At 40.0% G+C, this 24,204-nt stretch overlaps 1 protein-coding gene and 1 long non-coding RNA gene across 4 annotated transcripts in view; one reads left to right on the top strand and one right to left on the bottom strand.

The window, feature by feature from the left end:
* The window catches only part of LOC135434923 (uncharacterized), a 100,751-nt gene that overhangs the window by 43,142 nt on the left and 33,405 nt on the right, over positions 1-24,204 (bottom strand). The window contains exon 2 of the long non-coding RNA XR_010437312.1: positions 12,575-12,678. This is a non-coding gene — a long non-coding RNA (uncharacterized LOC135434923). The remainder of the gene's footprint in view (positions 1-12,574; positions 12,679-24,204) is intronic.
* Positions 3,921-16,583, top strand: dpr12 (defective proboscis extension response 12). 3 transcript variants are annotated; one of them, XM_064691735.1, is made up of 8 exons: positions 3,921-4,305; positions 11,018-11,142; positions 11,844-11,918; positions 13,188-13,355; positions 14,719-14,853; positions 15,569-15,782; positions 16,202-16,313; positions 16,405-16,583. In XM_064691735.1, exons 1-8 carry the CDS (start codon positions 4,188-4,190, stop codon positions 16,421-16,423), a joined length of 966 nt encoding a protein of 321 aa, XP_064547805.1. In that variant the 5' UTR covers positions 3,921-4,187; the 3' UTR covers positions 16,424-16,583. The 3 variants fall into 3 exon arrangements, with proteins under 3 accessions (XP_064547805.1, XP_064547804.1, XP_064547806.1); XM_064691734.1 differs by having other exon boundaries at positions 11,844-11,933; positions 16,405-16,581; XM_064691736.1 differs by lacking the exon at positions 11,844-11,918 and having other exon boundaries at positions 16,405-16,581.

The following is a 24,204-nucleotide window of genomic DNA, read 5'->3' on the forward strand; positions in this document are numbered from 1 at the left end:
CTTGAAACTTGAGCCAGAGCAACTAACCTCATGACATCAGCTTTTTGGTTTTCAACTTATTACAATTTCCATATAACCTCCAACGCGCCCCGAGGCGCCTGCAGCAGGACATGAACGAACCAACACACCCCCCTCCCTCCATCCCTGTTGCCTGCCTGTAAAATCCAAACAAATGTGCATATGCGAGTGCGACTGCTATGAAAAGAAAGCACAAGCAGCAGCAGCAGAAACGGAGACTGGGCTGAAGATTGGGGCAGGGACAGGGGCAGGGGGGGACTGCAGCTGGTGGGCGGCAAATGGCATGTCCTCCATAGCACTGTGACCGGCCCCAGTTCCCCCTGCTGCCCGCTCTTCAGTCAGCGTGGCGAGCATTTGCCCTTGTTGGCCTGAGCGAAGGGAGCAGGGCGTGCGGGCGGAGGGGCGGGCGGGCGGCAGCAACTGCTGTGGGGGTCTTTAAGTTTTATGGCACCATTGTGTCAAGATAATAATATGTACGTTTGCTCTCTCTCTCTCTCTCTCTCTCTCTCTCTCTCTGTGTGAGTGTGTGTACGTGACTGCATTTAAGTGCATATTTGTGTTGCACACACACACACACACAAAGAGAGAGGGAGAGGGAGAGAGCGCGTGGCAGACATTGGCACATAAAATAGCATTCCACTTGCATGACATTTGCCAGCGAATTACTCTAAACTGCTGCATTTGATACAAAAAGTAGCAAAAGTAACAACAGCTAGCCCCCCCCTTCCCCCTCGCACACACACACACACTTGAAGGGCAGGCAAACATCAGCTGCTTTTATCAATTTAAATGAATTGCACACGAGTGTGTCATAAATTCATGCCACATGACATTTGCTAATGTTTGTTGCAAATAAGTTGCCATGGACGCAGCTTAATTAAATATACCAGCATACTTTAACGCACGCACACACACACACACACACACACACGTACACACACATAGTCACATTGTATTGTAATTAAAATGAGTAGCGGCCGCTTTGGCAATTTTGCGGCTAAATTTCAATTTTAATTTACGCACTTGCAAATTCATTAGCTTTAAATGCCTTAGCCCGGCCCTATATGTATATATACATCTATATCTATATACATATATATATTCCAGCTCACATATATATATATAACATTAAAACACGACCGCGTTCGGGGATATGTGTTAGATAAAAATACATATATAAAAAAAAGCCGCATAAAAAGCAGCTAAAAATTATGAGTTGCTTCAAACTTTCTGACCAAATTGCCAAATTTTATTTTTATGCCTTTTAACATAAAAATACAAATACCAAAAAAAAAAAAGAAAAAATTACTAAAGTCAGCCGTGCGTGCAAACAAATAAACAAACAAAAAGTAACTTGAAAGATTCACCGGAGATTAAATACTCTTCTAGAGAATGATAAAGCACGAATGTTCAGACATCTAGACAAACATTGCTTCAATGGGAGCTATAGGCTATAGAGCGCTGATCCGACTCATTCCGATAAAGCCTTGGATAGATAGGATAGATCAGGAATACATATATATATACTTTGTTGATACAAAGAAGCCATCTTCTATGCTTTGAAGATTTCACATCATTAAATTCAAATACTCTCTTAAAGGGCATATGAATTATAACAGAGATAGAGACAGAGACTGGGAGAGAGGGGGTGAGAAAAAAAGTGAACTAGCTTCGCGGCGACATCGAGAATCTCTTGCAGCATCTCAAGGAGGAGCAGCAACTCGCGGTGCCCGAACACAATCTTGTGGCCATTCATTACTCGTGGCTGTGGCCAGTTTTGCATAAACTGTGGCAAGTAGCGGGACGAGTCCTGTTCTCCTCCTGTTGACCTATAAATAATGTGGCAAATTTGCTGGCACAATAAATAAATTTCATTCTGCATGCAAATTAGCGGGCGCAGTCGAGTTTTTTATTTTTCTTTTTCTTATTTGTATACTCACAATTAAGGCAATTGTAAGGCACAGCGGAAGCGGGCAAATTACAATACGAAATGCTCAATCCCCATTTAATGCAACTGAAACAAATCCGCTTCAATAAGTACAAAAAATACAAAATACAAAAACAAGCAAACAATCGGAAACTGGCGCAGTCGCATTTCTGTTGTCGCATTCTAATTGGATTAATTGGCAGCTTACACTGAATCCAAATTATGCGATTTTAAAAATGTACATTGATTTTAAGCTGAAGGGGAGAAAAAAACGAACAGAAAAACCCGCAACAGCCTTGCTGGTCAGTTCCGACAATTTTATTTATTCAAGCCGAGCTCAAACTTTTATAACTTGGTCAAACAAAAATAAAACCGATTTTGATACCGACTCGGTTTTAATTGACAATTGTTTCTGTTGATTCATTCTGCTTTTACAATAAGGAAATCTATGTACTATAATTTTTTTAAAATAAAAAATAAAATTCAACAACATTCTTCATATTTGCCTCATGAATTTGTTATTATTCACAAAGAAAAGGACAAATATATTAAGTTTAAGTAATAATATCAGAAGTAAGATTAAATGGGTTTCAATTATAATATTTAAAAATGTTCCTTCTTTTTATACCCTGAACCCATTGAAAATGGGTAAAAAGGGTATTATGTATTTGTGCAAATGTATGTAACAGGCAGAAGGAAGCATCTCCGACCCCATAAAGTATATAAATTCTTGATCAGCATCAACAGCCAAGTGGATCTAACCATGTCCGTCTGTCTGTCCGTCCGTCCGTCCGTTTTAGCTGTAGGTCCTCTTAGTCCCCGCGCAGATCGAGTTTGTTTCCGATATTCGACAACTTGCCCAGTTTCCAAGTAATCGATAAAAATCGATATCGAAATCCTGTTTTTTCAGCAATTTCGGTAAATAATATGAGCTAGAGTCACCAAACATGACATGTAGCTTCTAGAATAGTATATATATATCAAGTATCTTTCATTTTATACCTATCGCCTGTTGGAAGAAGACGGTTCGGGGTATCCCTTAGTCGGGAGCTCCCGACTAGAACCTCTTACTTATTTTTTATGTCTTCCGAGCAGTCACATGTATTCTCTGCCAGGCCTAAATACTTAAGGTTTCTCTTTCTATATTACAACTACATTTATGATTTACTTATTTGAACTTCTTTTTCTATATTTCTGATTTGCAGAATGCGTCGACTAACTACATGATTCAAGCAGAACTTATTAAGAGAGCAGTGCGAACAACTGACAATTCCCCAGGGGAAGAACGAAGAAAAAGTTGCCAGTGGCAAAAGATATTACATTAAAAGCGATTCATCATCAGCTTGACGCGTGATTGTTGTTGTTATTGTTGCCGGGAAAAGCACGAGGAAGAGCAAAAAGGCAAACACAAACGAAAAAACAACACAACAACAGTAGCTACAGCAAATTGAATGTAATTTCATAAAAAGCGAGTGTTAATTTTTTTTCGCTGTGCAACACAATAGCAGCAGCAGCAGGAACAACAGCAGCAACAACAATACATGCTCGTGGCTTAATGTGCTAATGCGCAGTGACATGAAAAATGATGGAGAACATGCAAGTTTTGCCCGAACGTCGCAGCCCCAGCAAAGGAGCAAACTAGCCAACTTATAGTAAAGAAAGGAGCCAAACAACAAGCTGCAAATTTGATACATACAAACAACAACAAGCGAGGCAAAAACTGTATAGTAGGGGTTAGGTGTTGCGCGTTGTCACTGTGGGTGGCATTCGAACAACAACTGGCAACAACAACTGGCAACAGGACAGCACGGGCAGCGCATTGACAAGCGACAACAAAGCGGCGCAAGGCAATAGAAAATAGTAAAAAAGAAAGAAACGAGCAGGAAGTAGCAAAAGGACTGCATCGAAGTAGCAGCAGCAGCATCATTTATCAGCGCATCAGCTCAGACAAGAGACATATGTGTGTAAGTTTGTGTTGCCAGTGCTGAAAGGAAACAGCGCGTTCATTCAAAAAGCCATTAACCCTAATAAGGGAGCAACAACTACAACTACAACAACAAGAACAACAACAGCTACGCATGGCATCGATGTGCCATTGTGCGGTGTAGTCACAGTTAAAGACGCCAGCCGCCAGCCGCTAGCCAAGTTGCCGCAGCTGTGCTGTAGCTGCCACACGCCGACAATAGGACGTTAAGCGAAGCGCGTGCGTTTTGTTGAGCAGAAGTCTCGCGTCTTGCCACAAATGTTGCCACCACGGCTGCTGAGTTTGCGGCTGCTGCGTTTGCCGCTGCATTTAATGGAACTGCGCATACTATTGCTCTGCCTGCCCACGCTGCTGCTGGCCACCACGCTGGAGCCAGGTAAGTTGCCACAAAACAAAACAAAACAGAAAAAACAACAATACAGAGTATTATAGTCAGACACGGTTGTTAACGACTCACAGTTCAGCTTACTGCAGCTTAAAATTTATTCTGATTTCAGAAATCGAGTTGATCTTTGGAGAAGATCTTAACTTGTTGCTAGGCTCAGCTAGCTCCAAAGTTCTTCTACAGTTTTCCAATCTTAACCCCATTTGCCACGCCCCCCCTCCTTTATCTGACGCAGTTATGCATGAGCATATATTCCGAATATCAAGTCTGATAAAAGTTGCCTACACATTTTGAAGGACTTCGAGATGGACCTGGCGCAGAACCAATATACTCTTTATACACTTTTTAATAGGGTATTTAAATTCGCTGTTTAATTAATGCAACAGCAATTTGCGCCAAACAGTTAAAAGCGAGTCCGGTTTTAGTGGCCTGACAATTGAATTTAAATGAAATTTTCTCGCCGCGCCTCAAAGTATGCAGCAGTTTATTTTAGTATTTATTTTACTATTTGCATAAAGCCCACTCTGCTTACAGAGCTAAATGTACTGTTTTCAAGGGCCACGCCCCACGCCCCACGCAATTAAACGCCTAATCCTAGACGGCTAGGCAAACTTTGCCAATTTACGGATTTATTATGCTAGCAAATTTTATTAGGCCGTGAGAGACTGAAGCGCATTAAATTCCAGCACTAAGTATGCACCTGCGGCTAGAAACTTTTTGGCCAAATATTTTCATTAATGGGCCAAAAGCGACGATGAGCTGAGTTGAGCTGAGAAAAATACGCGCTTGAATGCGACGAGTTGAATGTTTGTCATTCAATTTGGTAAATGTAGCGAATGGCTGGCCCGCCCATCGTGGAGGCGTGGCCTAGAGCAGCTCGAGTGGAGGCGCAGTTTCAGTTTTCAGTTTGCCTAAACTTACGGCCTGGCCTGGCCACACGGCGAGTGCACAGGTAAACAACATTTTAAAGCCGTCGTCGGCAATTGCTTGGCAAACAATTATTAATTTTTCATCAAGCTCACAGCTCAGCGAACGACGACGCGCAGCTCGCGGCACTTTTTGACCTTTTGCTAATTTGGTTTAAATGGACGCGGCCTAAAAGCATGCCACACCCCGGCCCCAGTCTATGCGTGTGCGTGCGTGTGTGTGTGTGTGTTCGAGTGTGTGTGCGCGGCATCACGTATACGCATCGTTAGCCGCTCTAAGTTATGGCCGACACGTAACATTCACAAATAATAAGGATAATGAAAAATACACAGGGGAGAGATTAGCGTTAAGGGCGCCTCGCCATTTGTCGTTGTTGTTGTTGCCGCTTTCACTTCTTGTTGCTGTTACTGTAACTGTTACTGTTGCCCTTGTGGCTTTGGTTTTGACCTAAAAGCCTGCCCCCATGCGGCATGCGCCTTGCGCTTTGTTTGCTTTTTTTTAAAGGCCTTTTTGAGTCGCTTTTTTAGTCTCTATATTTTTGTCTTCTTTTTTTTTTGGTTTGGCCAAACGCGTTACGCATAAATTATGAAGCGTAACAAAAGCAATGGCGACACCTTATCGGCTCGCGGTGCGCTCATTATGCCGCCTCCGGCCGTGGGGGGCGGGGCGGGGCGGGGCGTGGCTAGCTCGTGTGACAGCCCAAAAATTGAAAATTTATTGCCACGCCTTGTGGCTTAGAAATCTATGCAAAAAGCCCAAACACAGCAAAAGCAAATGACAAGAGAGGGTTTTTTTTTTGTTTTTTTTTTTAAATAGACTTTTTAAAGTGGCCCGAAAAACAAATGAAAATGGAAAATGGAAAATATGCAAATAATTCACCAGCCCGAGCAGCGGAAAATGCGCTACACAACTGGCAACTGTCAGGATTTCTTATATATTTTTTTTTCATTCGTATTTCAAAAGAAAAGCCAAAGAACTCCTCAGCAACTGCTCGGCAAATATTGAAGCCGGCTTTCTGCGAAGCCCTACAGTTCGCTCTGCACACATTGCAGATATATGTATATATATATAAATAAATATAAATAAATATGTATACATAAGTTATATATGCTTGCTGCCAAACGCAGGAAAAGTCAGCTTAGCACTTTCAGCTGACAGGCAGGCAACAGCAGCAGAAATACACGTGTCAACTTCTGTCTTCCACAAACACACTTTCTTTCTCTTCTGTCTGTCTGCTTGTCTCTGGCATATTTGCCTGCGTCAAGGTCGCCGGGGCAGCTTCACACGCACACTTCACACTCCACACACACACACGCACACCTACTCAGCTTACTTTTGCAATGTTTTCCTTTTTTTTTTTTTGTGTTGCTGTCGCTCCATCCGCCCTTTGCCATTTGTTTACACTCGCGCTCATGTTTCAAGTGCAAATGAGTTTTGCCTTTGGATGCTCTTCTAATGCGCTGCACAATTTCAGCTATTTTGCAAATTTTCTTAGTGGTTTTCATATTAAGCTGAAGGCATTTGTAACGCTAGACGCGCGATCTTTGGCTTAGAGGGGTTACAGAGCTCAGGTTTAGGCAGCCACAGCAGGTGGCAGGCAGGCAGGCAGGCAGGCAGCAGGCAGGCAGGTGGCAGGAGGGAGGCGGGAGGCGGGAGGCTGTCAGGCAGCTTAAAAACTGCTAAGCACTTTGGCCAAGGAGCGTTGAGTTAAGCAGCTTTCGGGCTTAACTGGCGGCAGACAGCGCCAACATATTGGCAGCGCATTAAAATATTACGCATACGCCACGCTGCTTGCCTGGCTGTGTGTCTCTGTGTGTGTGTGTGTGTGTGTGTGTTGGAGCCAAGTAAAAGACAGATAAATAATCATTTTAGAAACATGACAAGTGCGCACAACAACAACAACAACAAGAACAACAAGAACCATGTGTCGTGCTTCGGTGCCATAGAAAACTTAAACGCTCGCAGGATTGACAAGAAATATTTATTATTAATAATAAACATGCAAGCCACGCCAGTCGCACTTGCTGACTTCATTATTTATCGCTTTTCAGTTGCCCCCACCCACCCAAAAAAAAAAAGAAAAAAGAACGAACAGGAAATGGTATGAAAAAGCTAAAAGCGACTTTTACATATTCTTTGGTTCACCCTGCAAAAGTCGAAGAGATCAGTAAAGGGTTGCATAAATAGATTAGAACTGCATGCAAAAAACAACTGCGACAAAATATACCGAAAATATTCATTTAATTTATTATTGTTAGAAAAGCACAGAAATTGCATAATTTGTATACACTGCAAAAATGTCAAGGGTTTATTAAATAGTCAGATAACAGACAAGATATATGCCATGAAATATAATCAAAAGATATATTTAAGAAAAACAGGAAATGCAAAAAAGAAAGATTTATATAAAAAGGTAGATTTAGGTTTAAGATATGACAACTAACTAACCAACTTAACTTAGTTACAGGGCATTTGCCAGTCGTTCAATTGGACTTTATTCACAAAAGTTTTTCTGCTGCTTGTGCTATATTTTTGCAGGACATCCGGTTTGTGGGTGGCCATTGGACGCCATTTCTATTTTGCTTTTTGCTCCAAGTTTTATTACAGTTGCCTATTTTCAGGCATAATATAATTCACACGCCTAAGCCGCAGGCGGCTGACATGCGCACGTATCGGGCGGAGAAAGCGGAGAAAGCCAAAGAAAGCAGTGAAGCGCTGAAATACGCGAATTTTAGCCATTTTATTAGCAGTGCGTGTTTTTTTACTATTATAGCGCGCACACACACACCAGCACGCACACACACACACACGCACACACTAGACTCGTAGTGTGGCTGGCACTTGACCTTAGACGCTGCTGGAGACTGGGCGTGCGTTGGCTTTTGCCGCTTGTGTTTGTATTTGTATTTGTGTCTGAGCATTTACATTCCTCTTAACATGCGCAATATATTTCGGCTTGTCAGTGTGCATGTGTGTGCCTGTGTGCCTGTGCGTGTGTGTTTGTGCTGTCATGCATACAAATGCAAAGATAAAGAATTTTGCAGACTTATATTCCTTTGGCTCTTCAGCTGAATATATGTTGACTTGAGCCAAGTGTTTTTGCTGTTGACCACAAAAATCGACCTGACCCGTCATAAAGCCCTCGTCCTCGTCGTTGCCGTTCCCGTCCCCGTCCCCCCGCCTCTGGCATATTTGTTGTTATTAATGGCGCATTGCCATTGTCTGTCGACTTTTAATGTGCTCAACGCCAAATAAATATGGTATATGCGAAAAATTTAAACTCAATGCAGCGAGACCAAAAAATATATACATATACAATACTTTGACGTCATTGGCAGCAAAACGGGCGCATAAATTACAGCACGGACAATGCGCATGTACTCGACAAATGCGACTACGAAACGAATACAAATTCAATAACAAATACCAGTGCAGAGCATAAGACGCACACACACAGATACACAGAGATACACAGATATGTGTAGCTGGTTTTTGGGGTTTGGGTGCATACGCATGCCTAAAGTATGAACTATAAAAATTTACGAGGCAATAAAAGTGCGAGCTGGCTACGCTGTGTTTTATGGCTTACAGCGGGGCAGACAGTAGGTAAATATGAGGGGGGGAATGAAGGGTGTGACAGAGGGGAAGTGAGAGACACTGCGCATTGCTTCGATTTCACGCACAACCAATTGCAGATTGGGTTGGGCCAAGGCCAAATGTTCACGTGTGCGGCGCCTGCTTAAAAGTTTTGCCTGCACTACGCACCGCTGATTGATTGATTAAATTCCCTTTCACAGCGCCGAGTTTATATTGAGGCCGCGCCTATCAACAACCAACCCCCAGCCCCCACCTGCCGCTGGTTAGTCATATTCCAGCTGCTTGAGCACGCAAGCCCATTAAAAAATGCTACATCAAGAAGTAAAAGGGACTCGACTACGGCTACGGTTCAGCGTGGCGGAAATTTAATTTGGCTACGGGTCCGGGCTTGTCCACTCACAGTCCGGGTTGCCCGGGCAATCAAAGTTTCCTAATTAAAGTAAACACCAAAACTTGAGAAAATTATAGTTGCACTTGCTCAGATTCAAATTAGCATGGGGCGTATACTTAATAAATTGCACTCTAATAATTGCCTGTGTCTGGGAGCAGCAGCAGCATTGTATTACGTGCTGGCCTATAAATAGACACGGGTACTTATCGGCAATTTTGTTTCCTTAAAATTGTCCAGTGTTCCCATCGATGGCTACAACTACAACTTATAAACTAATTATATTCGTATTAGGGTCATAACAAAAAACTCGCCTTAAGGTTCCTACATTTGATAACCTATTCGGTTATGTAAGCCCGGATGTTTGGGGCATATTGCCCTCACTTATGCGGCTCATCCAAAGGTCAGCTAGGCAACCAAACTGTTGACAAAGTTATTTTCTACTCTTTCTGCTACGCATTTCTTCGAATCTAGAATTTCTTATTTACATAAATAGCTAATTATTAGCTGCAAGAAGCCCGCTTTATGAAATATAGTTAGCAAATATTAGAAGTAGTTCTACGTAGATTTCGGTTTGGGTTGAAGTGACGTCTTTTTTGTATATTAATTGCCGCAGTTTGGGTCAACAGCCTGGGCAGACTTTGCGTCTTTGTTTAAAGTAACTTTGTTTGTGCAGACTAATTGGATTAATCGGTATTTGCTTTCATTTTAATCGATTTTATTTATCATAAAGTGCCGCGTAGTATGACGCGCTAAATATTAGGGCGTGTGGCAAGGTTCGGCAGCTATTTAACTGATTGAATCAATACGAAAAAAAATCTGCAGGTCATCGTCTTGTGCTGTAAAAAGAAATTCAACAAAAATTCTGCGAAATAGCAAGTTTTAAGAAAAACAAAAGGAACCTTTAGTCAAAGAAGACGTTAATAGAGAAATTTATAGCTGTTTAAGCTAATAAAAATCCGGTTTTACAAATATGCGCCTTTCTATGCGATTTTCATAAAGTTGATGTAATAGCAGAAAGACTTTAATATTCCTATTGGCAATTGAAATTTATTTATCAGAGATACATTAAGAATCTCCTTCACTCTCTTCTTCTCTATTAAAAATTCGCCGTGCCTTTCTATGCACTTCTCACGAGTTGCAGTTCATAAGTACTCGATTTTTCTAGTTTCCAAGTAAAATGTTATTATAGAGTCGCCCATTTTCTTTTCTAACTACAAACATAATAATCATTTTAAACAAAAACTTAGAGTGCATTTCTTTTGTTAACTTAATAACTTCCAGCTAATAATCAATTTTTCAAGCTGCCCTCAAACTAGATGTAATTACATTTAGATATAGCAACATTTCGTGCTACAAAAATAAACAAAAAATTAAACAAGGACAATGGGAAGCCATTTGTACCCCCTTCCTGGTGTGAGCATGTGTGTGCGTGTGACAAAAACAGGGAGAAGCGTCGAGGGCAATCAATAAATGCCATGTAGAGGCAATAATCGTAAATAACACGCTGAGTTTTTGTATGTCAATCAAATGCTTTATTATTTCAACAGTTGTAACTGATTTTTCAAGAGGAGCAGCAAGAGCAGGTGGTGAAAGGGATCAGAGTAGATTTTCGCTGGCAATTGCAGTGCGCAATAAAAAAAGTTATATGTATATAAATATATTTTCGCTGATTGCCAAACTCGAAGTTAGGTTTTGAAGACGCCCCTTAACGCAATTTGTGATTGCACTTTGGACTTGGCGTATTTGTTAGTCTCTTGTCTAACGCTTTGTTTCCCATTTTGATTGCAGACCAAAAGTCAATACTCACAGATAACGACTGGAAGAAGCTATGGACGCGCAATGGCATAAATGCCGACTCAAAATTGGATAATAATCTCGACTCCAGCGACAGTCCAATGTTCGAGGACAGCGAGGTAAGTCGAAAATTGAATGAATTGGACAGAGCGACAGACAGACAGACTGACCGACTGCTCAAACAGTTAGCCCCCAATTGCAAGGACATCGGACATCGATGAAGTGCAACGAAGTGTGTTTTAAATTCAAATTGAATTGACTTCAAAGCTGACGCTAGCTCGTGCTGCAAGTGGCACTTGTCCGTCTGCAAGTCGAGTGCACGTACACAGCAAGGACAATTGCCAGCTGGCCGGCCAGCCAGTGTTGATCAATATGTTAATTTGATGGCAACGAAAAACGACAAGGCACGAAGGACATGCAAATAGTTTTGGCCCAGGATAATGCTAATTACCATACAACATGAAGACCAAGCCAAGTCTAATTAATCTTTAGTGCTTATTTATATTACATTCGCGCGCCCGCGCTACGTCTATCTAATTATCCAAAAAGGCCACGCCACTCAACCCATATAATTAGACAGCGCTCAGATCGAGCATATCCCCATATATATATATATATATATCTATATATACTTATATATATGTAGTTTATGTGTTCTGCTGACTAATTGTGCGACGTGGCTCGGTTTTTTTTTTAATGGCATTCTTTGTAATGGGCCGCACTCTGTCTGGCTATCCATCTACCTTTTCTTTTACAGGCAACACATAAAAAATGAACTTTTAACTTTTTGTCTTGTATTTTCTTTCTCTCCCCCCCACAGCTGATGGCGCATAATACGACCGTCCAGCTGGGCGGCACCGCCTTTCTCGTCTGCAAGGTCACCGGCGTGGATCGAGTGGGTGTAAATTGGGTTTGTTTTTGTCTTTCTAATTGTGCCGTGGTTCATCCAATCCTAGCACGCCTAGCCTAATACTACACAAAAGCCAAAGTCATTTTATGCATGCCAACAAAAACAAATTATAAATTTAAGTTTCGCTTGCAAATAGCGCTGCAGTATTTTTTTGGGTTTTAATTATATGGCTTTCAGTTCTTTTTTTTCTCTCTTTATTTTTTGTGTTTTACTATTTGGCCTGCTTATTTGTATTTTATGTCGTCGTGAAATCGGGCACGCAAATGTCCAATTTGTTTGGCAGTCGAGCACGAAATACAAATACGAGTTTAATTTGCAGCTGAAAGCCAGAAAACGTTTGCCATGACATTGTGTACACTTTGTTTGCCATTCAGCGTTTGCTAACAAGCAATTAAACGGCCAAATGTGACACGCAACACAAAGCAATGGAACGCAATGCCACAGACTAGCCCATAATTGGAACGAGCATGTGCTAAAATATCAATTAATCAAAGACCAAGACACAAGCTTGAAAACGAATTATAAAGCTATAAAAATATATAAAATAAAGAACTGTCTGACAGTCAGTCAATGCCTGATATCTTGACTACACAATTCCGGACAATAGCAATAAGTTTTGAGTAGAGCTGAGTTGAGCTTACCTAAGCTGTCGTTGGCTGCATTGGCTGTCAGCTTTTTTTTTTGGCCAAGCAACCCGAGCCCGATACAAAAATGGCATTTGAAATGCATTTGGCTTTTGGCTTATCTGAAATAAAAATGAAGGTGCTATTAAAACTTTTATTTGGCCAGTTACTTTTTAAGTATTTCCTCTTGCAAATGATGTAGACATAAATATACTTAATGTGTTGTGGCTGTAAATAATCTTAAATATGCTTTTATTTATTTCCTTTATATATTTTATCTGCCTGCATTTAAATCGTATTAAAATGCAATTAAAAAAACAACCTGTTGTTGCTCTCAAGCCATTATTATTATATTTTTTTTTATAAATATACCAGAGCTGCGGCTCACACACACACACACACACAGACAGAGCTATTTATAGTGCTTTTTATAAACACTTATAAAATGGCGACAATATGTATACACTAATTGCATGCGCTTGTAGCGTGGTCGGAATTTTAATTTTCTGTTGCCTACTTTCGAGCGCTTGTCCAATTAACATGGCATTCGATAATGTGCATGTGTGTGTGTGTGTGTGTTTGTGTTTGCTTTATATTTACTTTAATTTTGCTTTGGTTTTTTTGTGAACAGAATCAAATTTCTTGGATACGGCGCCGAGACTGGCACATATTATCCTCGGGCGCCCAGCTCTATACAAATGATGAACGCTTCGCGATACTCCACACGCCCGGCTCCAACATGTGGACGCTGCAGATAAAGTTTGTGCAGCGCCGGGATCACGGCATGTACGAGTGCCAGGTGAGTGGTGGGCAAATGCTGGAATTTCATATATTTTATGCATGCAATGCAGTTGAAATGAACTAAAGTGCATTTGCATATGCTCCACTTCGGTTACACGGGCGGGGGGAGGGATGGTGGGGTTGGGGTGGCGTATACGCAATATTGAGGTTTTCGGGCTTTTGCTACATACAATTTTTACTCCACATCACTGTCGATTTGTACACGGCGCCTGATTTAATTGTAATATGCAAATGCAGTATTTTTTTTAACAGCCTCGATTTAAGGCAACCTGCTGGGCGTCTGCGCATCCGCATCCGCATTCGCATTCGTATTCGCATGTAGATGACGTTGACAGGCTTTTGGCCGGGCACAGCCGAAACCATGTGGCTGTCAAGCGCAGACGCTGCGGCTGCCAGATAAACTGGACATTGACAAATTTAGCCAGTGACTTGCACACACGCACACGCACACACCCAATGTGTGTATGCATTCAAAGTAATGCAAAAGTAAGCCAGCAGACAAAGCCGAAAGTCATGCGGATATGGCAAGAGGCGTGTTTTGTCAGAGCCACAAAAAAAAGGATAGGGAAAACATTGTAAGAGAGTCGAGTCGAGTCGAGTCGAGTAGAGAGACAACTAACCGAAAAGCAACAAAGTTTTTGGGGAAACGCCTGAAATGGACACTTGACAGTAAGTCTGTTTGTGCAGCAGCCGCACAAGTGCTGCTGCTTGGAGACGGCAAGCGTATGGACGGGCAGCGGGCAGTGCCCGAAACGTAGCTTCAATTTCAAAAATTGTTTGCGTGCGAGAGAGAGTGAGTGTGTGTGAGACGCAGGAACGGAGATAGAGTCCACATGCCACAACTCTCCAGTCTGGCAGTCTGTCAGAGACGGGGCAGCCGGTTCAGTTTTTGGGGCGCTCAACGAGCGCTGCATGCAAATATGCCGAAATGATTATTTTTCCTTTTGCATTGCAGTGCAATTGGTGTCCCGGCCCGGCTGCCCCGTCTCTTTTTCGTATGCAGCGTGTGTTTGCAGGATAGCGCCAGCACTTTTCCACTTATATAGAAAATGCTCGTTTTTGTTTCATTTTGCGTGCCAAATTGAAATTGTTTGATTTGCATTTCAATGAGTGCAACATTTCTTGCACTCAAAACGTTTCACTGGGCCAGTTTCGGGCAGAGCAGGAAGAGGTTAAGGAAACTTGTGTCGCAATATAAACCTAATGCGCACACCGACTGACTGACTGACTGATTGACTGATGCCGTGGCTCAGTGTCTACTGATGCATTAACATTCGAGTTGATTACATCGAATGCTTAAGCGTATGCGAATCAAATTCAAACTTGTAGCTCAAAACTCGCACACTTTATTCGTCGTATAGGTATCCACACCGACTGGCATCATTTCGCACTTTGTGAATCTTCAAGTGGTTGTGCCCGAGGCATTTATACTTGGCTCCGGTGAACTGCATGTCGATATGGGCTCAACAATCAATTTGGTTTGCATTATTGAGAAGGTAAGTACGAAAAGTCACAAAAATATACCAACCAAAATCGGAAATACATTGAGAAATACCAACAACAAAATACTCAAGAGCAATTGTGCGATAAATCAATTCAGACTCAAAACTATTTTGAGAGCTTTCGATAGCCTTTTTGTTAGTATCGATAACTAACAGTGCTGCAAAACGTTCGCTAACTTTCTTGTTGGTATCGCTAACTATTGACGATTTAGCTTGAGTATATTTAATATAAATATAGTAATATAAAAAAAAAAAATATTCAAACCAAACGTAAACTGCGATGAATAACATTAGTCTTCATACAATTTAGAGAGTGTTAAGTAACAGTGTAGTAAAGCGTTAGATACATTTTTTGTAAGCAACGATAACTGTTGATGATTTAATTCATTGAGTATGTTTTTTAAAAATATCGTTAGTTATCGATACTTTAAACCGAATAACTCTTCTATCAATCGCTTACGCATTGCACGTGGCGTATACGTAATTTTGCATTCGTGCGTATACTTAACATTTACAATTCATTTATTTATACTCATGCTCTGCTCTCTTTAATAGCTTAAGTCAATCAAATCACCGATTGAATCACATATTGATTATTTTTGCCACACACATGGCGTATGCGTAATATGTACGAATGTTACGCGTGCGTATACTTAATATTTATATATATTCTCATGCATATGGTTTGTATTTTCTGTCTGCCGCACAGAGTCCAACACCACCGCAGTACGTGTACTGGCAGAAAAACGATCGTCTCATCAACTACTATGACTCCAGGCGGGACATATCCATTGAGACGACACCGGGTCCCCGCACCCAGAGCCGTCTTATCATACGCGAGCCCCAAATCACCGATTCCGGCAACTACACCTGCTCCGCCAGCAACACCGAGCCAGCTAGCATTTATGTCTTTGTATCAAAAGGTGAGAATCACAGATGAGCGCGCCAGCTAAGCAGAAAACTGAGCACAGATTTAACAACAGCTGCTACCTCTGATGCTACAGGGCCAAGCAGCTTCTCAGCTGAGAGAGGGACAGCTGAGAAGGGGGGAATATGCACAGATTGTTGCACGTAACAGTTGCATGCAATTTGCATGACTGCCTCGCGGCCAAATTGAATTTCTTGTGATTTTAGCATTTAAATAGCCATCGCGAAAGCGCAGCGCCCCGCTGCGCCGCGCTCCACGATAAGAAGTGTAAATGAAAATATGCAAATTGTGTGCATCGCCTGCAGCTTATTAAAATGTTAATGAAAATGCAGCGTATCTGTCGCCCAGTAATTCTATATATATGTATATATAAATATATCTAATACGAATTTATATAAACCCTGTCACTTGCAGGCGACAACATGGCGGCCATCTCGAGGCGCAAGACCTCCTCGGCCGATCGCATCACGCACATATTTAGGTCGATGCTGGCGCCCTGTCTGCTGCTAAACACGGTCGTTGTAAGGTGAGTATTAGCCACGCCCCCCCCGCCAAATGCCCCTAGTATGCAACGCAAACTCATTGCGCATATTGTTTTTCTTAATTTCCTGCTGCAGACGCATTTTCTTGACCTAAGCAACTACAATAGCATACAGAATAACAGCGCGAAAACACAAAATGGAATATATAAATATAAATAATATATATATATACATAGTAAAGTATGAGAATCCTATTTAAGCTATTTCAATGTTAGAACTTAACAGCAACAAATATATAAATAAATACTTATAAATAACAAATATACAAAAAGAAAATAAATACAAAAAAAAAATACTAGCGTAAATCATAAGCTAAGTCTCATTGAAAAAAAAAAAGCGAAAGAAATCTTAAATGTGTAAAAATCATGTTAAATAACAAACACACACACAAATACACAAGCGCCGTGTGTGTAACTCTGTGTGTGTGTGTGTGTGTTTGTGTCTGCAAGGCATTTATAAAAACAAGAAGAACATCAAGCAAATTTATCTACGCGTAAGTTAAGTTGGCAAAATCATTTTACATAATTGTGTACAGTATGTTAAACAAGTTTTTTATCACTTATATATTTATGTGTATGTATGTGTATGCGTCATGTAAAATGCATTAGTTAAAGTAATTGTTAAAGTTTTTCAAATGTGTATTCAATTGTTTGCATTTATCTTTTGGTTATTTTTATTTAGTTTTGCCAAAAGCAATCAGCGGCTAATTGCAATTTGATTTAATTTTGATATTTCTGGTCTTCAGCAGTTGAAAACTGCATGAATCCCACTTTAGAACTATATATATAGCTCTATGCATATGCAAATGACATACATATTTATATCGTAAAGAAAAACCAAAAAAAAAAAACAAATAAGAAAACCATTTTGCATAAGTAGCCAATTTCAGTCCATAAAATATATATATATATATATAAAAAAAAATACACTCACACATACCAAGCGTTATTATTATTATTACTGTTACTAATTACTAACTGAAAACCAAGGCATAGACATAAAAAATTAAAAAAACAAAAAAAAAACATAAATAATACAAATAAAAACAACAATAATTAATTGCATTATTAAGTTTGTAAATAAAATAAATTGTATTGCAAATGGCAAGGCAGAAAAAAACAGAACACAGGAAAAACAAACGCAAATATATTATATTTATTTTATTTCTCGTGTAAATAAAAGTGGAAAATACATAAATTACAGCAGCAACAACAACAAGAACAACACACATAATGACTGAACAAACAAAAATAAAATCCGGCATTGTTGTAAACTTGAAAGCAGCACGAGGAAAAGAGAGAGAGGGAGAGGGAGGGTAGGGGCAGGTAGGGGCAGAGCTAGGCACAGCTGTCAGAGTCAAAATTGTAATTAATCGCACAGCCAAAAAAGAATTGCAACAATTGAAAATGTCAAAACCAGAAACGATTTGCACAACAGACAAACTAACTACAGCTCGGATATAGTATACATATATAACATAATGAACAGCAATCAGAAGCACGAAGAGGCTAACCTTAGATGTTGCTGCTTCAACTAAATAGTAATAAAAAAAAAGTAAATTAAATCGAAAACAGAAAAATTCATTAACAAAAGAAATCCCTAGTAAAATCAGAAAGTCAACAAAATTGATAGTTAAGCCATAGTACAGCTAGTATAGAGTATTCAACATTTCAGAATTACTTTCTACGCTTTCTCATTAAAAATCAATTTACATAAATGAAAGTGGAAAAAAAAAAAAAGAAAACACCTGAAGATTAAAACCAACATCTACGTAATCAAATATGTACAATTCTCTCGGACTGTTTTTTTGCGCAGCATACAAAAAAACAAAAACTAGAAAAAACCGAATCACATTTAAAAAATATATGAAAACATATTTGAGTGTTGTACGATTTAAGCAAAAAATAAATAAAATACAAATCAAATAAAGAAGCATTACATTGAACGGAAAAAAGAAAAACAAACACATTCATTGCCACATAAAGCATAACAAATATACTAATAACATAATAAACAAATGTTAAAAATTTCATGAGATTTGAATAGATTCATTAGTGTGTGCAAAAAAAGCAAGCGAAATGCGCGAAAATTAATATAATAATATTTGAAAAAAACAAAAACAATAAAAGCAAAGCGAGAACAAAAACCGAAATCATGGCATATTACGAAAATCCCATTTTAATACCAAATGTCAGTTTGGTCGATGTGTGTGCGTGTGTGTATCTGTGTATGCCTAAAGCCCCACATTTAAAGCCAGCACACTTTGATTAAATGAAAAGAAAAGAACATTAAATATAATATCGTTTGGTTTCCATTGTTATGCATTTTCCCCACTGTAAATATTTTAATTAAAGCCATTAACTAATTAATGGGCGAGCGCATGCAAGACAACATTAAATCAGAAATTATTCTATAAGTGTGTACTGTATTCGGTAACAAAAAAAGAAAAAAACATAAATTAAAGCAAAACTTAAAAAAAAAAAGAGACAAAATAGAAATCATGCAAGAAAATCATTTAAAAAGTTTTCAATGTAAAATTTCAACTTTACAACAAACTTTGATGAATATGAATTTAAAGAAATAAAAACGAAAAAAAAAAATACGATTAAAACTTTAAACTTGCCCCTGGCTCAGACAACAACAACAACTGGAAAACCAGCATAAAAATTAAACAAAGAGAAAAATAGCCATACAATTGTTTGCATTGATAAACAATAAACGAAATGCATTCAAATAAAATATAAAAGTAAAAACAAAAACACAAGTGATTATCATGAGAAAATAAATGTAATTTAAATAATAACTACAAATATGCAAGTGTTTCGCTTGGTTGGGAAATGAGGAGGGGGGGGGGGGGGGGGGGCGGGGATGGGGGTCTAGTAGGGGCGTCGCCTTAAAGTAGGCAACAACTTTTGGCCAAAGCCAATCAATCGGCCAAAGGCGCTCGCAGCACTTCAAATAACATCAAATCGTTGGCCATTGTGGCACGTCTCGCGCTATAATTGGACGCCATTGTTGGCACAACACAACCACACACACACACCCGCGCACACACATACTTATAGCGAGCATTTTTCAACTGCGCGCCAATTATATTTCGACATTCTTTGTAAGCCTTGGCACTTGGCAGTTTTGCAGTTTGCTTTCTGTCAACATTTTATTCAACGCGCCGCCGTTCATTTCGGCAGCAAACATGTTGCACTCAAGCACACACACACACACAGTCACACACCAACACACACACACACACACACACTAACAAACATTCAATTCGCAATTCTTTAAGGCAAAAACTTTGGCAGTGCGCACAAAATCAAATGCATTGAACGCCGGCACTGCCAAGAACCGAGAGCCCAAACTTTTGTGGCCACCAAAGTTTTCGGGCAAATCAAATGAACCCCGAGTAAATTTTCCATGTGGCAAGTGGGGCGCGGCGCCACCACCCGCAGCAGCAGCAGCAGCAGCAGCAGCGGGCTGCAAGGAGCGTAAAAGTAAAACATTGAACTGCAAAAGTAATGGAGAAATTTCAACAGGAATTACTCACACAAACACACACACACAAGGGTCTGGAACCTGGACATGCAGCGGCCGCTGCTGGGGCGAAAAACTTTCCATTTATACGCTACCAAAAAGGCATTTTAATTGCAAAATGCAGTCTGTGACCTCTCGAAGTGGAGACCTGTAGGTTCAACAAGTACTAGAAATGTTCGAGAAGAGGCTCGAGCAGCTCTTTTGTTATGGGGAAGCCCAGTTAAACTGGGCTCTCGATGGATATATAATACTAAAACTTGACACAGCTGCTGTAGAAAGCCAAAAATCACAAGATAAAGCTTTCATAGGAAAAGATATACAATTTGCAGGCAGCTTGATAAGTTTTGCTCGTAAGTATAACAGCCAAAGGTAGTGTATAAATCCATCGGCAATTCATACAAAGCTATAATTCCACTCACAATCGCCCTCACTCACCCTCTTTTTCCCCCTCTCTCTCCCCGCATCTCCTCCACGCAGCTAGAAATGTGCAAAATTGGCTGTTGACAGCCCCCAGTCGAGTGTGTCGAAAAATACTTCGACATTTGAGAGAGATTGAAAACTTTGGCCCGTTTTCTATTTTCGATTTTCCATTTTTCATTTTCCATTTTCGTTTTGCTGTTTTGATTAAAAACTTTTGTGCACGTTAACTACAGCATATGAGCACACGCCAATAACTGACAAATAAACGCGCCTACTAATTTTGAGCCCACACTTAAGCTCAATATTTTCACATAAATCAACACTGGTGTGCACATGGTTGTTAAAAACCCGAAACGTTCGACTGCAATTTTATGCGCTGTGCTAAAATTGTAAATAATCGAATTTTCTAGAGCATTAACTTTAATGATATTGCATAGAGGAGCGAGAGCCTGCACGCGCGCGTCAAAAATCATTATGAAACTTATTATGTAAAAAAAACAAGGGGATAAATAATTTTATTTTCGAATTTTCGATTTTGTTTAAAGCAGCGCTGAAAATTTGTTCAAATTTAACGCAAATTAAGAAATTGTTTTTGGCAAATTTGTACACTTTAGTGAATTTTGGACAATATTCGTTTATTAGATGAGAAATTGTGCAAATATTTTCAGACAACTAACAGCAATGCTTTTAGTTAAACGTGTGAAATATCTAATATATTGTATTTTGATGTTCAAGCCGAAGAACGCAATAAATTATAATAATGCAGAAGGGAGTCCAACAAAAGCGAGGCGGGTGGGGCATATTCTACTGTGCCTGAGAGTTGCCTGAGAGTTGCCCTACTCTGGCTGAAGAAGTCCTGATTTGAGCTGAGAAGACAAACTCTTTGCGTAGCTGCTGGTATAGAAAATTATTTACAAAGCATATGCATATTTGTTTTGTCTTCCTCCGAGCAGAGTCTTCCTCCTCTCCATCTTTCAGCGACCCTAACTGTTATAAATTCAACAATTTTTGCACTTAATAATGATTTAATATTTTTGTTTTTATTTTAAGTGCATTCTTAAGAGCTTTGGCATATATTTTGCGAAATTTATAGTAAAATTGTTGTACATTAAGATTACATGACAGGCTGAAATTATAGGCAAAGCTAATGCCCGGACAAAAAGACAGTGCTCTGGGCAGTGGGAACTATGACCTTAGAGTAGAGGCAACAAATATATATACTAAATTTTGCAGTGAAAGCTGAAAGCTTGTTAAGCTTTGCAAAGACTTGACACTTATCAAAAGAATAGCCCAATAAGTTATATTACTGAACATACTTTACAAAATGTATCCACAATATCTTTCCTTAACCAATCTTCCACTTTATCTAAATATTTCCAACTACAATTTACACAATATACTAACTTCCAAAGTTCGCTCTAAAATCTAAAATATAATAAATAAACATGTTCTCACAAATTACATTTAAGTCCTACACAAAGCCGAAGGCCTGAGCAGACAGCGCTTTATTTTTCTCAAGTTAGTTTTATTTTAACTGTCCTAATTGTAAATAAATAAATAAAATATTTTTCCATATTTGACAAATTTTCTTAAACATGACATATTTTATTTAAAGTCACTTATGTTTAATTATATGTCCACTAATGTCTTAGAAGTGTGCTTAGACTAAAAAAGGCCAAGAACTGCGGGCACTTCTGAGCGAAAGCAGGCGCTTCCCTGTTGGTTTGAGTCCATAAAGACCTGGATAATTGGCCGCTGGTGGACCCTTTGAATTGGGAATAAGCAAGTCCCAACTTCTCGAGGCTACTTATTAAGTATCTGACCAAGCAAGAACGACCCTCAGCTCAAGAATCTACTGGCAACAAGCAGGAAGGACAAGCCAAGCTACTTGGCTTACTTGGACAGTCGAGCTGCCTGGAAGTCAGCTTCGGCTTCAATTTTGGCTGCAATGGCAATCAATGTGAAAACCTACATTATTCTTGCATGTGTCTGCCAAATCGCAACATTCGAATTCAATTGCCATTTTGTTTGGGCCGCATCAATCAAAGTTCAAATGCCAAAAGTGCATACAATAAATTGCAAATAACTTGCAATAACTGTAATCAACACACAGCGTGGCAAAGGGGCAAGTTGCGGGTGCTGCGAGGTTAAAGCAAACACACTATGCAAAACAATCATTCAAATGGCGGGCATTGCGCATACGCTCCGTGGACAGACAAACAGTGGCTGTCAACAGTATACGCTCAAGTGCGCTGTAGATGGCATTAAGCTGTCGCTGTCGCTGTCGCTGTCATGTACTCTGGCCTGCCAGAAATTATTGTGCATTTGTGGAAATCTATGCCATGCCATGCCGTGGGCGTGGCCCGAACCGAGCCGGGCTGCACATTTGCGGTAATTGATTGGAAAACATTACACACCTGCCCCTTCCACTGCTGAGGCGGCAGCGGCAATTGTTTAAAAGCTTTGTTTTTTTGTATATACTCTTGCTGAGGGTTTGTTAATCCCGTCGAGGAATGGGTAACATTTAGAAGGACATCCCATAAAGTACAAATATATAAATCTTCTTCATTAGAGAAGACCATCTATCCGTCTCTCAGCTTCTATGCAAAGTAGGCTCTCAATTCTTAGGCAATCGCAATCATAAAGCTTTATAATTGTCCGACTTACTATATCTATCTATGGACAGGTTCGGTCGAACATAAAGTTCCCTTATAAATAACATTTATTTTCGGAATATCTTGATCAAGCTCGCCATTAACGAGTTCACACATTTTAGCCAAATCTTTTGAGCATCAGAGAACTATATCATATAGGCTCTATAGGAAGAATAGAAGCTTTAAAGGAGCTTCTGTATGGACAATTTGTCTGTCTTTCAAAATATCTTTACCCATACTCAGCAATTGCGAGCTTCCCTCCGACAAGCCCATAACTCACTTATTACAAGGGTATTAAATCTTCGACGTGCTGCAAATAGTCGATACTTCTTGTTGTTGTGTTTTAATATATTTTAACTGCAATATGCTACAATGTTGAGCGCAGTGTGTGTGTGTGGCAAAAGTTTTGCGGCAGAAAAATGCGCGTATCTCGTGTTTAGCACTTCATATTTATTACCTGTCGAGTGCACTCAAATCAGTTGCACTCGCTGCCCCCAGTCGTTGCCCATTGGCGGTTCAAGGTGGGGCGGATCGGATCGGGGCGGCCTTGTTGGTCAGCAGCGGCAAAAGTTTTAGCCTTCCCCCCCCCAACACACAGCGCTTTGATAAGCATAATTGATGATGCAACCGTGCAGAGCATTGGCAAAAGGCAAAACAATAACAATAACAGCGAGGGAAAGGGCCAACAACAGCAACAGCAACTACAGCTGCACGCCATAAAATAAAGCCAAAAGCCATTTACGTGGTTGGCCCCCGCCGAACCGCTGAAGAAATATTTTTGCACATATTTTATAGCACATTTGTGTATTGAGCGCAAGTGCTGAAAAAAGTTATCATCAATGGCTCGTGGGGTAACTGAAAAGCGGCGAGTGCATCAGCACGTCCCTGTAATTCACTCTAACGAAATGCGCACACACTGCAACTAAAACACAAGCAAACACACACACATACACACACAGGCACACTCGGACACAACAAGTAGCACTTGAAGGCACGCTGAAGGTCGAAAAAAATGTGTGCAAAAGTACAAGTATAATTTTTATTTTCCGAGCATAATTAAAAAAGTTTGCCACATGTGCAGCCGTCGCTTTCGCTGCTGCTGCTAAAAGTGAAAGCTAAAAGTGTTCTTTAATTCGATAAAAACAACTTTTAAACAGAAAAACAAATGCAACAACAACAACAAAATGTAAATTATATATATAATCATTTTAGCCTCAGCAGAGCTGAAGGACTTAATTAATCTTTACGAGCTGAGCTAAATACGTTGCGT

The sequence above is a fragment of the Drosophila montana genome, unplaced genomic scaffold (genome assembly GCF_035044405.1).
Source record: "Drosophila montana isolate Dmon_TW-CO22-7 unplaced genomic scaffold, ASM3504440v1 contig_3468_1, whole genome shotgun sequence".
Taxonomy (NCBI): domain Eukaryota; kingdom Metazoa; phylum Arthropoda; class Insecta; order Diptera; family Drosophilidae; genus Drosophila; species Drosophila montana.

Bases quoted from the DNA above. Each gene is read 5' to 3' on its own strand.
- dpr12 (XM_064691734.1), top strand. From the start codon at position 4,188: ATGTTGCCACCACGGCTGCTGAGTTTGCGGCTGCTGCGTTTGCCGCTG. The intron at 11,934-13,187 runs GTTTGTTTTTGT...TTTTGTGAACAG, and splicing joins ATCGAGTGGGTGTAAATTGG to AATCAAATTTCTTGGATACG. The intron at 13,356-14,718 runs GTGAGTGGTGGG...TTCGTCGTATAG, and splicing joins ACGGCATGTACGAGTGCCAG to GTATCCACACCGACTGGCAT.